The 14,222-nt window shown below is 43.7% G+C and overlaps 1 protein-coding gene across 9 annotated transcripts in view; it reads right to left on the bottom strand.

Moving 5' to 3' along the window:
* gphnb (gephyrin b) overlaps positions 1-14,222 on the bottom strand; it is a 95,481-nt gene that overhangs the window by 3,365 nt on the left and 77,894 nt on the right. For 5 of the 9 annotated variants that reach the window (XM_031581389.2, XM_031581390.2, XM_031581392.2 and 2 more), the window contains 11 exons: positions 13,341-13,478; positions 10,838-10,849; positions 9,583-9,675; positions 8,858-8,913; positions 8,520-8,639; positions 7,199-7,255; positions 6,141-6,199; positions 5,702-5,855; positions 1,033-1,154; positions 628-715; positions 8-81 (listed from right to left, as the gene is read on the bottom strand). In XM_031581389.2, coding sequence (XP_031437249.1) covers positions 8-81; positions 628-715; positions 1,033-1,154; positions 5,702-5,855; positions 6,141-6,199; positions 7,199-7,255; positions 8,520-8,639; positions 8,858-8,913; positions 9,583-9,675; positions 10,838-10,849; positions 13,341-13,478 — 973 coding nt within the window. The remainder of the gene's footprint in view (positions 1-7; positions 82-627; positions 716-1,032; positions 1,155-5,701; positions 5,856-6,140; positions 6,200-7,198; positions 7,256-8,519; positions 8,640-8,857; positions 8,914-9,582; positions 9,676-10,837; positions 10,850-13,340; positions 13,479-14,222) is intronic. The other 4 variants (XM_012835621.3, XM_031581398.2, XM_031581393.2 and 1 more) reach the window with 3 other exon arrangements.

Here is a 14,222-nt window from a genome sequence, read left to right as displayed (position 1 = left end):
GCATTACCCTGGTTTCATGAAGACCCGACCGAAGTGGATCTGAGCGTGCAGGTCGATGTCCAGCACCTGCTTCAGATAGTCCTGTGAGGGAAGACGTGTTAATTGCATGTGAGTATTATTTCTGAAGAACTTCCAAACATTAGGAAAAGGTAATTATCAAATAAAATCAATTAAGCAGATTATTAGGCATGTCTCTCTCTGCCCTCACACTGTGCTGTTCACAACAACAGCCACAAGGTGTCACTAAAATGCACAGGATAACATCAATGGTAACAACACTTATGGTATCTGCCTCAGTAGGGGCTGTAGGTATAAAATGATTTAAAATATCTTTAAAAAAATGTCCAGTCACATTATCAAAGAACATTATAACATGTCCGTTGATTCAGTGGTCTAACATGCTCTTGACTGAACTTTTCATGGAGAGGGAAAAACTAGTTAAGTCAAGACGAGAGCAATAAGTGTCACCTAAACGCACTGACAGGGATATAGTTTTTATAGCTATGATGCAGGACTGAATGACACCCCATTCCATTATTACGCTATATTATTATTTAAAACAAATATTTCAAGATTAAAGGATTATGATAATGGCAGCAGAGACTGATACAAATCATTTTTAAGTACCTTTTCTCCCAAGGACACACCCCCTGAGGTGATGATGACATCAGCACGACTGATGCCCTCGTTCAGTGCATTCAGGAGGTCGTCAGGACTGCAGAGCAACACATCATGACAATTGTTATGTTACAACAAACAAGCACATACCAATGCTAACTCAACTTTAAAGGGGTACAGCTACACTGAAAGCTTTACATTCTGTGTCCTTAACTGATATTAGTCAATGTATCAGTTCATATGAGCAAAACATGAACATCAGTATTTATAAACCATAATTGATGTTAAATGCTAAAATGTTGACATTTATAATTGCATGACTGTTGCGTCCTTGAATTAATGTAGTGGTTGTGAGTGTGTGTGTGTGTGTGTGTGTGTGTGTGAGGGTGTTGGTGTTTGTAAGTTTATCCATACTTGTCTCCGACGATTCCTAAGTTGATAGTAGGGTATCCATGCTCCTGGATGGTGGCTAGCAGGGTGGAACGGTTACTGTCCCTGATCTTCCCTGGGTGCAGGTCATCCTCTGGGTTCAACAACTGAAAACCCACACGTGCGCGCACACACACACACAACACTCTATGAGTGTGTGTAAACATAAATATATGCAGTATATGGCTGTACCTATGTAGCTATGTCTGACAGATGTATCCTTTTGAACTTTTAGGAATCTATGTTAAAGTCCTTCTCCCCAAGCACCAGTAATTCTGCCAAACAGAAATGTATTGTGCATAATACTGTGAAAAGTCTCAAAGAGCCTTGCCAATCAAATAATGGGTAGGGAACTTGGTTATACAACTTTGTGATCTAGTCTGTCCAGATTCAATCTAAACATGTGTGGTTGTGTGAATACATGTAACTGCACCTATTTACTTCCTCTTTTAATAAATTGAGATTTTTCTCAAGACCATCTCAAGACCATCTTAATCCACAATGCACTTTATAACATATTATTGGTAATATATGTGTTGGTTTTAACATATTCAGAGGAATATGCAATTGTAATAGAAAAATATTCATTGAGTTGCTTTTGCTACACAACGCTCTCCCCCATTTTGACCAGCAGATGTCCCCAACGAGCTCTGATTTTAATAGTATTGAGTAATGACTTTTTTCTCGATATACTGTGTTGAAAACTTCACTTTGCCATCACTACTGTCATAAACGAGAAACATGGTTGTTGCAGGATACGATAGCAGAGAAACCTGATGTATTGCTATACGATATGTGCGCATGTGTACAGTGATGCTCCTGGATAACGAATGCACTCGGAGTAGCACATAAACAGCAGGAGCAGCAGCAAAAGCCAAACAGTAACAAAAAGCCAGCATTATTGTAGCGATGAAGAGACACTATTCTTGTTGGATTTAATGAAGGAGTATAACATCCTTAAATCTGTATGGTAGGAAGCACCGCAATCGGGACATATTTTAAAAGTTGTCTGGTCGTATGGCAGAGAAGGGCTTTGAGAGGAGTGTGGAGCACATTCGGTGTAGGTGGAACATTTTAAAGCAGTCCTGAAACAAAGCTAAAGTTCACAACGGGACTAATGGCAACGAGCCGAGGTGTCAGTTGTTTGAGGTTTTGTTTGAGGACTCGTGGCATCTGACCGGGTTGGCGTGGGCTTTGAGGATGGTTGAGCTCCTCAAAAATGCTCTGGTAGGTAATCAGGGCTCAATGTTCACATTTAGTAGTGTTTTGAAAAGCTTACCGATGTATAGGACGTTACAGTTGATGATACATTTGGCATTGGGGCTATCGGTTCCAGTGATTTGTAGTTTTTTCCAGCCCTCTGTTGTGTCCATAGGATTGAATGCATGTAAGCACTGATTAAGAACTCGGAACCCATGAGCTACTACACCTTAGGCCTTAGGGGACCCTGAGATACATGCCCAGCACTGTCATAGGAATTGGATCTTTGCAATGCAATTGTAGAAATAAGAACTTAATTTGACCATTTTTGGATGAAAACAACTTTTGACTTTTTTCCTGCATTCACAATCAAATTAATTGAATGTATTACCAACTGACATCATTAACTTAAATTAAAAAACAAACAAACCTGAACAAGCCTGTTTACTCTATTCAAAGGCAATTCAATATTAAAGCCCCATTTTGTAAGAATTGGTATTGGGCTCCCCCTACCATTGCAGAGTGTAATTCCCTTTTGTCATGAGCCCTCCTCATGGACAGCAGTGCGTGTGCATTTGTTGACAAGCTGAGGGATAAATAACCGGCAAAGACAACGTCCTGAGCTAAAGAACCATGATGACTAATACAATAATATTACCTGGATTTTACACAAATATGATTCTGCATAGTTGTATTTATTGTGACATCGGAGATAAACACTAACATAAAAAAGGAATAACAAAAAAGAATGACAACGCAGTCCTGTATCTTACGCCGTAGACTGACATGCACCTACAGAATCTAAGAGCGATAAGGCCAAACAGAGGGGTGTAACTATAGGAGGTGCAGCAGGTGCGGCTGCACCTGGGCCCGTGGGGTGTCGGGGCCCGTAGCCGGGCCCAAAGATATACATACGTCTCTCGATGGGCCCCCCTAGTACTGCGTCTAATTTTCGCCTCTCAGATATGCTTGTGTTCAAAGATGAACTGTTATTAAACTGTTAGCAGTATGTAATGCTATATATGCTCTTGAAAAGGCAAACTTATCTCCGTCATGGTTTTATTATTTTTTGGGGAAAATAGTAGCAATTTATAACAAAATCATATGCTTACCCTACATATACTTATATTCTTTGGTACTTTTGTGATTAGCAATGATGATTGCTGGGTAATATGTATGTTGTTGTCCAATGTCAAGTCTCTATTTGATCATGTGACGATACAATACGCTATAGTTAAACCAATTCGAAGGTCACGACAACCTAGTTCATTGAGCACAGCACAACTTTAATCGTAACAATGCCTTTTAAGTAGAAAATGGCAAGAGAGAGAAGAACAGGAGGAGAAGGCGGCAAAGCTGCCTAAATTAGATTATTTTGGCTTTTTAACTAGCCCGTCAACTAGTCGTTCAGCTGGGATCAGCATTGCTGCCCTCAGTGGTGTGTCAGCAACCATGCAACAGGTAACCTACAGCTATTGTGATAGATATACATTTCAAGACAAGTTATAGCGTACATACATTGTGGTAGGGCAGGATTACTAGGCTACAAGTTGGGTAAATAGTGGTCGCTACTAGGTGGATAGCAAATTATTATGTTAAGCTAGCCAATAGCCTAGCAGGGTGCTAGGGGACTATTCCTAGCATTGTACAACCCTTTCGGGAGGGGAGCAAAATGTAACAAAGTGTTTCCCCATTTATTCCAATGTAAAACAAATATTCTTGGTTGCAGGCCTAACCAGTCAGAGACAGAGTCAGAACCAGGCAGCTCAGTTGTAGTCAGCACCCCAAGTGGCCCGACCCAAGTAGGAATGCGTAATGAAGATGACAGAGGTGAGGACCAGGTTGAGGTGATGCCAGTCAGTGATACAGAGCAGGACGATGAGCGACAGCCACTGAAGCGTTACGCCACAGATAGGGGGCCTTTTGAGGAAGATGTTTCAGATGCTACGATAAAAAGTTTCATCATAACTACGGGGTCTTGTAAACCTAGTGGTCCTTTCCGAAGATAATAATCGTTGTTTTTCTGAAGGGTGTTATCATACATCAACAAAAGCTGGTATCAAACTGCCACGCAGCTGGTTTTGCTACTCTCCAAAATTGGATTGTGAATACGGTGAGCCATGCTGGCTATTTGGAGACCGCAGTTCGCCGTCCTATAATAATGCATGGGTGAAGGGAGTCAGCGATTGAAGGCATTTGTCGAGAAAAATTGAACCTATTATTATTAGGCCTACTTTCTAACAATTTCTATGGTAAGAAATGTTCCCGCTGAGAGTCAAACAAGACTTAGTTCATTGTGTACACACCCGTCGCTTCTGAAATATGTAAGGTTGATTAATTAAACACTATTTATATCGATAACACACATCTTTGTGTAGTGTTTTTTTTAGACGCGGGTGCGGAAGTAGGGAACGCTACGATAGTAATTAGCGTTCACTATCCATCATCCATCATCATCCACGTTCCATCATAAAATCTTGCACTTGGGCCCGTCGCTACTACGTTACGCCACTGGCCAAACAAATGACACAAGTGTACAAACACAAGTATACAAACTGCGCCGTCTGTGGAGTTTGGTCTGGAGGTCGTACATTTTTTTCCCGACTAGCTACACAGACACAAGTATAACACAATGGCCTAGGAGTGCGTCCATCCTTTTCGACTCTGTATCCATCACTTGGACCCAAAACCGGGATGTGCCCGCACGGTGGCCTCACCCGGTTTCATCCCGCCTTTTATATGGCCGCAAAGCTTCATAAAAGAGCTTTGTGACATTAGAAAATGATCTCTCCATTTACTGTCTGTAAATTCTTTTAGAATGACCACCACTCCTTGCTTCGTACACTCATCCAGCAGGGACGTGCGGAGTCCGACAAAATCAGATACATGCCGACGAACGCTGAAATCACAGGCTTGTTGGATAAATGCGCGTTGTCTTCTGTTTGCCATGATTAATTTCACAAGCAACTTGACGGCTGATGTTGTTATTTGGTGATTAATCATCGCCAACGGGAAGAAAATACGAGTCTCATCGACTGGCCCAAATACTGGGTCTATCGTCTGGCCAGTACGAATCTCTGGACAAGATTATATATGTTTATATCAGGGTTTCTACTCGAGTTGAGACGCATGGAAATAACGTTACATTTCTCAACAACATTTTTCCTGTCAGTGGAGTGGGGTGAGGTTTGACAGACGACAACCGAGCCTATTAGACATATTTTGACCGAGTTCTTAGACACTTGTTTTCCGAGTTACCAGATGACTGCAGTGCTATAACTACTTTTCTCCTATTATTGGGGTCACTTCAATGACATTGACGCTCTGACGCTCTTCCATGTATCTGTATGTTTTTTTTTTCCCCCACCTCTCTCTTTGTGCTACTCTTTACCTCTCTCCCTACATTTTCTTTTCTCTTTTGTTTCTTGGCTTTCTTTCTCTCTCCCTCTCTCACCTCATTGCCTGTGGACATGACGGCCACCACGGGGAACTTGTGCACCTCCACCTCGGTGACGCCCACAGTAGCCAGCAGGCCGATCTCAGAGGGGCCCATGTGGGTACCCTTGGCCAGTACACACTCCCCGCGCTTGATGTCGTGTCCAATGGGCCTGTGGTAACATGAAAACGACATCACTGAAGACGTCTAGAAAGTTAAGGCATATACTGCCACTTTCTAGACGTCTTCAGAACAGTACGTCACAAACTACTTTTTTTTTTGTATTTTGTATTTTGAATTAGAGAGAGAGAGAGAGACCCAGGGTTTTTGGAAATACCTAGATCATGAACAAAAACAACATTGACACATTTTTTATAACAAGAATCTTAACACACAGAAAGAATAGAATACAAACTGAGGATGACAGCTTATGCATTCAGAAAGAGAGGCAGCATACCTGATATCCTGTCCAGGACGTGCCTGCACTAAGATGCGGACCTCCAGCTCCTCTGTGCCCTGAGCACAACACACACAGCATGCTGACGTTGGACTTCACCCTACTCTCTCCACACTCTATGATAAGTATGCGCTACTTTCTAGCTCTGTAGTATACAACGCAACAATGCCGTAACAGAACATTTAAAAACAGGAAGCACATATCAACTTCGGACTGATAACTGCAGGTAACCTCTGGAAAAAGAAAACATGAAACATGGCTGCAGTTGGCAGCCTCTGAATATTAAAGGCCAATTTTCATCATGATAGTTTTAAACATAGCCACCAACTTACAGACCTGTAAAGTCATGGGAATTTAGTCTCCTTCACCTTATTTAGCTTATACTAAATCTTCCACCACAGACACTGAGAAGCTGTTTTGTGAATGCCATGCTTGCTACAGTGGAGCAAACTTGGGGGAAGAGGACCTGAATAAGTGTAGGTCTAAGTGGGCACATCTGCCATTCAACACCAAAGGACCGTGTCCTTGAGTGTCTGAATGTATTTCAGTGTGGACTATATCTGCTGATATATGAGTATCCAAGTATTCTAATCCATGTCATGGAGTCATGGAAAAGCATGGAGAAAGTATTTCATGTTTTCTACCAAGACATTTGATTATGCTGGACAACGTTATCATCAAGTGTTTCTAGAAGTGGCTTTTTAATGAAAAATGGACATTAATTATTGCAAGATAGCAAAAAGCCATCTAGCATATTATCAGGGAATATATCTGCCAGCTAATCTGTAAAGGTGGGTTTAGAGTAACCATGTCAACCATTGTATTAAACAAAACTGACTTCATAAAGATTCCAAACTGTTGAATTTCTAGAATAAAGCGGCTGTTGAACATAATGTTATTTGCCAGATGAATATTGGACAACAACAGTGCATCAGGAAAATATTACATTTTAACTGTGCAAAACTGTGGCCCAAGCTCCTGCCATCTTGTGTTTACAAATTACACCTCCCTATTGTTCAGTGGGCTAAAAGCTTCAAAAGCCACTATGCAGAACCTACGACATCGCTGGAGGTCAGGCACCACTGGCCGGCCGTCGGGGATGACTGTTGGGGCGACTGCCCGAGGGCTCAGGGAGATTCCGCGATCGGGAAAACGGAAAACAGGATTATAAATCCATATTACATCCTACATGTCTCTGAAAAGCCACATCCGTCATTAACCAACTGGCACGCCAGTCATGTTAGATGCAGTAAACGATCATGGTGACTTGTATGATAGATAATGACTGCTCACATGTAATGGTTATAATGAACTTTGAAACAACCAAAATTCTTTTCAGCTCCTTTTTGTTCTGCTGTAATAGATGAATTACAGTTACAAGTGATGCAGATCCACCATGTCCTTTGGCTCCTGTGCTGGCCATATGAGTGGCCATCAGCTGTGGGGAAAGAGTGAGCAAGTTGCACCCAAGGCATATCATGGGTGATTCTGCGAAGTGCAAACCTCATCAGATGCTTCCAAAACTTGCTTTTACATTTATAGACTGGTGTACTTAAAGACCCCATGCCAGTCATTTAGCTACAACACATTAATGAGAGTCCCTTGGCAATTGTGTTGGTTTTACTGCTTTACTGTGCCAGTGTTTGACAGGCTAAATATTCTAAAGAGGCCTTTTAAACTTGGCCATGTACACAGTTGACTGCATGCTGAGCCCAGCAATAGAGAGTTTTCTATGATGGCTGCTATTTAGTGTGCACACAATACATTGTCAGTAACTATCAGTTTTTGCAGTGTGGTCTAATATAGCACATTTCAAATACTGCTATGAAAGATATCTTTTAAAGGCCCTCTATGTGATTTTGATGTAAATCAGGCACCATTTAAAACTAAGAGTGTTTTTGAGGGCTTCTCAACATGTCATTCTGTGTACCTATATTTTGAACTACACTGATTACATTTAGCTAGCAGTAAGAAAGCAGCGTGCCTTCTATTTGTATGACATGCCTATGTAAGCAGGTAGTCATACTTATTTAGCTAGTTAAAATCATACTCCAAACTGTATTGATATCTATACAATTCAACAGACTGGTGCAGAACATACATGTGGGGACTTATAGTTGGGGTATACCGCCCTCTAGTGGGCAACATCTGCGAACATAGTATTCCTATAACCACACTATGAAGACTTGTGTGTCCTTTGCCATCATCAGTGACCTTGTATTGTCACACTCTCAGTGAACTATACCACATTCTGCTGGACCAGAACTACATGGTAGTCCTTTAACCACACCAAGAAGACTCATTTGTCTTCAGGCAGTGGACTTGTACTGCTTCACACACTCCTCCGTTGCCCATGTGTGGTCATGCGGGTGGACTCACGTCCTCGGACTCGCGCAGGAGCTCGGTGTCCTCCACCTGCACCACGGCGTCAGCACCACAGGGGATAGGCGCGCCCGTCGTCACACGCATGGCCTGCCCAGGCATCACCGTGTGGGTGGGCTACAAGGGGGGTGGGGTGGGGTGGGGTGGGGTGGGGTGTGGTAAACACAGACAACAGAGCTGGTTGTTTACTTTTACTTTGTTACGGCTAACAAGTCACAGTCAACAATACAATTCTGTAGGGGCTCACCTTTACACCATTTCTCCTTCAGACCCACAAATACACACACACACATACAAACACACGCACACACACACACACAAACTGAAACCCCCACCTGCTCTCCAGCTTGTGACTCTCCAATAATAAAGCGATCTCCAGGCCCATCAGCCGCTGTAACACACACACACACACACACACACACACACACACACACACACACACACACACACACACACACACACACACACACACACACACACACACACACACACACACACACACACACACACACACACACACACACACACACACACACACACACACACACACACACACACACACACACACACACAGAGATAGAGAGAGAGAGAGAGAGACAGATAAGGAACTCAATTTCAAGTGGAATATCACTGGTTACATAGGCCCTTGATGATACATATGCAGGCTATGTGTTTCTACGTGGCACACAGACACACACACACACATACACACACACACACACACACTCACTCTTTCTCCACCAGAGCAGCTCAAGGCTCAGAGTGCATACATTAAGTACTGCTCCTCGGGCACTGGTGCTGTGACCTTGGTACTGGTGCTGTGACCTTGGCACAGCTAGACCCACGGTTCACTGAGTGGGCAGACAAGACCGCAGAACTTAAGCCAACCGGAGCCACTGCACGTCTTGTAAACACATGCTTGTTGTCCGAACAGATTAGATCACCATGTATACAGCCACTATTAGATATCCTACACTGTAGAGAGATGCTCGGAGGGAGAGAGAGACAGGTAGAGAGAGAAAGAAAGAGGGAGAGAGAGAGAGAGAGGATGGATGGATACCTCTCACAGCATAGCCATCCTTCACTGAGGCAGGGAAGGGAGGCAGGTTGTCTTTGGCATAAACGTCCTGAGCCAGGACCCGACCCAAACCATCTGAGAGACGGAGAAAGAAAGAAAGAAAGAAAGAAAGAGAGAGAGACTTTATTGTGAAATATAGTATAAGCCAATTGTGTTAGTTGTGGATGTGATAGGTATTGTTACAATGACAGCTGAAATCAATGTTCAAGAGTAGTCAGTTCAAATGTATTAACAGCCTTGACCTATCACTTTCAACTTCAAATGGAAATTACATGTGATGATATCAGAAAATAGCACAAGACATGACTTAGATGGAGATACATATATACACTCAAACAAGTTCAACTAATATATAAAAATTAATAATGTCTGAGAGAGTTTGTATATCTAAAAATAAGAGGTAAAAAACATGAAAGATGAAAATAGGACGAGAATGAACAGAGAGACTGAACAGATGAGACAGAGAGGTGGAGAGATGAAAAAGAGGGGGAGAGCGAGAGCATGTGTGAGTTGGACGGAGATAGGAGATGACATATGTGCCGGCGGTGTATGTGTTAGTGAGAGAGAGTGACACCTCTTATCAGCATCTCTAGAGCTGACTCACCACCTGGCCACACACACACACACACACACACACACACACACACACACACACACACATACACAGGCACGCAGACACAAACACACACACACACAGGCACGCAGACACACACACACAGGCACGCAGACACACACACACACACACACACACACACACACAGGCACGCAGACACACACACAGGCACGCAGACACACACACACAGACACACACACAGGCACACACACAGGCACGCAGACACACAAAGACATGCACGCAGACACACAAAGACATGCAAACACTCACACAGATTTCACACACACACACGCACACATACAAATACAATGTCCTACCCTGCATAAAACCAAAGATGTTGTACACGCTATATTCATGCTATATTCCATTATCACACATTATCACAGAAAGACAGAAAAAGAAAAAATGTGGTAGAAATGACAATGGAAATGAAGAGTGCGAAAGTGAAAGAGTGAGTGAGAGAGAGAGAGAGAGAGAGAGTGAGTGTGTTTAAAGCGTTGCGACGGTACACACTGACTATCTTAGGGCTGATCTGATTATGCAGGTGGTCTAGTGATGATCTGCAATGAGGCGTGAGCAGTGAAACACCAATGTCACATGGGTCCTTCATCAGACAAGACGTACCATCGTTCCGGCCTTTGGTGCATAGGAACAAGAGACCCAAAATATAACACAAACACGCACAATCACGAGTACACAGACACACACACACACACACACACTCTCTCTCTCTCTCTCTCTCTCTCTCTCATACACACACACACTCTCTCTCTCTCTCATACACACACACACACTTTCTCTCTCACATACACACACACACTTTCTCTTTCTCTCATACACACACACACACACACACACACACACACACACACACACACACACACACACACACACACACACACACACACACACACACACAGAATTAGCTATGCATAGAGTTCCGACACTTGTGAAGTGATACCTTTTCCGGCACATGCTGTTGCTTGGTTTGTATTCTACCTCATTTGTACTTCACTTTGACTGAGTGGCTGCCAAAAGAAAGAATGTAAACGCAAGCCTAAATCAAACAGGACTTGTATTGAACACAGCTAATGTGCAGAGGAGAGAAATCAATTCTTCAAGTTCTTCGGTTGGCAGCGTCTAAGCTGAGGTTTATATCTTAGGTAGTTGCTATGCGCAACATGATGTGGTAGTGCAGTGGGGTGGGGGATTAAAGTGGGGGTGTTATAAAACGGCACTATATTAGACCGTCTAGCAGGTATGTTTTTGTAATTAATTTAGCGACCAAGCAGTTGCTGGGTAAAGTGTGCCAAGGCCCCAACCAGAGAGAACAGATCATGCAGCTTTTCTTTTTTAGTCTTGACAAGATCTCCATGACGACAAAGCATTCCGTTCTGCGTTCCGTATGCGTGGCTAACCCACCCCTTTCCGAGGCGGCGTAGCATTAAAAAAACAACCCCCTGGCACGACACGGAACTTTTGCTACAAATGCCGACGCTAACATGCTGTTTAAATGATGGGGGCTGCTTAAAAACACTTAGCGCGCTAATTGGTTTGCTCTGAGGTGTGCAGGCACGCGCCTTAACGTGGCACTGGCGGAGGTTAAGCTAGCGGGGTGACATGAGAAACGGAAGTGCACACACAGGCACGGAGGAGTGGGGGAAGTGGGTTAGCCTGGTGTGTGAAATTGCACAGAGGTTTTTCCCGGCACTGTCGTTAGCTGATACAGCGTCTCAATAACAGAGAGAGAAAGAAGGAGAGAGATAGAGTGAGAAAGGGAGAGAGAGAGAGAGAGAGAGAGAGAGAGAGAGAGAGAGAGAGAGAGACGATGGATGGATGAGAGAAGGAGAGGAGGAGAGGAGAGAAAGAAAAGGGAGGAGAGAAACACAGGGAGAAAGTGTGATGTGAAAGAGGGAGGACAAAAAAAGGAAAGAGGGAGAGAAGAGGTGTCGCTGTATGCCAAACAAAGTCAGTCTGAAACGGCTTCTGATCCAGAACATTCTTATCCAGATGTGTCAGCGTGAGCCCTTTGCATAATGTACGCTTGGCTTACATGCATGTGTGTGGAACAACACGCAGAGAGAACTAACCATACGGGCCACGCTCTGCCTGACATGATGCTTCAACTGTGTATGTGTGTTTGTGTGTCAGTGCGCACGCATTCTGTATGTGTGTTGTGTGTGTGTGTGAGAGAGAGAGAGAGAGAGAGAGAGAGAGAGAGAGTGTGTGAGCATGTGTGTGTGTGTCTGTGTGTGTATGTGTGTTCATGTGTGTGTCAATGCGGGAGTGTGTTCATTTGTGTGTGTGTGTGTATGTGTGTTCATGTGTGCGTCTATGTGTGAGTGTGTTCATGTGTGCTAGTGTGTGTGTGTGTGTGTGTGTGTGTGAGGATGCTTCTAGCTCCAACAGGCTGCAGCCTCTTTAGTCAGCTGGAGGGAGCTGGCACGACGTGTTCTTGTCAGCCGCGTGGTCATGCATGTGTGTGTTAGTGTGTGTGTGTGTGTGTGTGTGTGTGTGTGTGTGTGTGTGTGTGTGTGTGTGTGTGTGTGTGTGTGTTATCATGCATGTGTGTCGGTAGAGCAGAGGCAGGAGATATTTAAATATGAATCCCTGCATAATGACAACACAATGTGGTGTGTGTGAGTGTGTGTGTGTGTGTGTGTGTGTGTGTGTGTGTGTGTGTGTTTACATTAGCGATCTCTACATCATGTGAATCCTTTAGTGGCTGAGGAGAGGTAGACTCCCCCCATCTGTTACCTCCCTCAATACTAGCACACACACACACACGCACACACACACACACACACACACACACACACACACACACACACACACACACACACACACACACACACACAGACACACACAATGATGCAGAGTGCACATTCTCACACTCAAACACTACCACAACTAACATACACAACAGAAGTACACAGTTTCTGCCTTTTAGACAAAACACTCATGAAAGACACTGCAAACTTATACCCTCTCACAGAAAAACTAGCCAAAATGATAGCTCTCCATCAAACATGCACTCACACACTCTCTCTCTTTCTTTCTCTCAAACACACACTCACACTCTCTCTTTCTCTCTCTCTCTCTCTGACACACATACACACACACATACCTCTGTAATTGATGATCTCAGTGCCCAGGACAGCGGTCATCTCCAGTACAGTGATGAAGGCCTTGTCCATGGAGGTGAGGGGGAACGGGGACATGCGGTGTCTCCGTGCCACCTTGGTGATGTCCACAGCACTGTGACCTGATGGACGGACAGGACACAGAGACATGGAGGAAAGACACGTGTTAGTCTGTCCAATATATCCTGTTGTGGACAATGGACAGGGAGGTCTGCCCAATACATGGTTGTCAAGTTAATCTGAAGTCCATACAGTTAGTGTTTTTTCCCTTGAAGTAATTTTACTACTGCTCCTTAAGAGGCTGTTCTCATTACTTTATCTTATGTGCCTAAGGGTAGCAGAGCAGACTCTTTATTGACTTACAAAGACTTACTTATATGTATGTATGCACACACACACACACACACACCCACACACACACCCACACACACACACACACACAAACACACACACACACACAGACACGCACACACTGACAGCCACTCATGAGTAGATCACAGAGATCAAACATGCATTTAAAGACACACAAACACACAAACACACACACACACCCACACACACACACACACACACACACACACACACACACACACACAATAAAAGAGAGATCAAACACAAGCTGGCTGGTGAACAAGGATTAAAGGCAACCTGCAGTTAAACCCTCATCTTGATTCTTCTTCCTGATAATGTAGCAGGAGTGCTAATAATAACCCTGCAGTAATCACAGCAGCGGAAGATAAAGACACGGGCATTACACACTGTGTAATCTCTCTCTCTCCCTCTCTCTATCCTTCCTCTTTATTCCCTCTCTTGCCTTCTCTCCCCCACTCTTTCTCTCTCCTCATCCCTGTGCAATTGAGGCTTGA

The sequence above is a fragment of the Clupea harengus genome, chromosome 15 (genome assembly GCF_900700415.2).
Source record: "Clupea harengus chromosome 15, Ch_v2.0.2, whole genome shotgun sequence".
In the NCBI taxonomy this organism is placed as follows: Eukaryota; Metazoa; Chordata; class Actinopteri; order Clupeiformes; family Clupeidae; genus Clupea; species Clupea harengus.
This window is presented reverse-complemented; position numbering and strand designations above follow the sequence as displayed.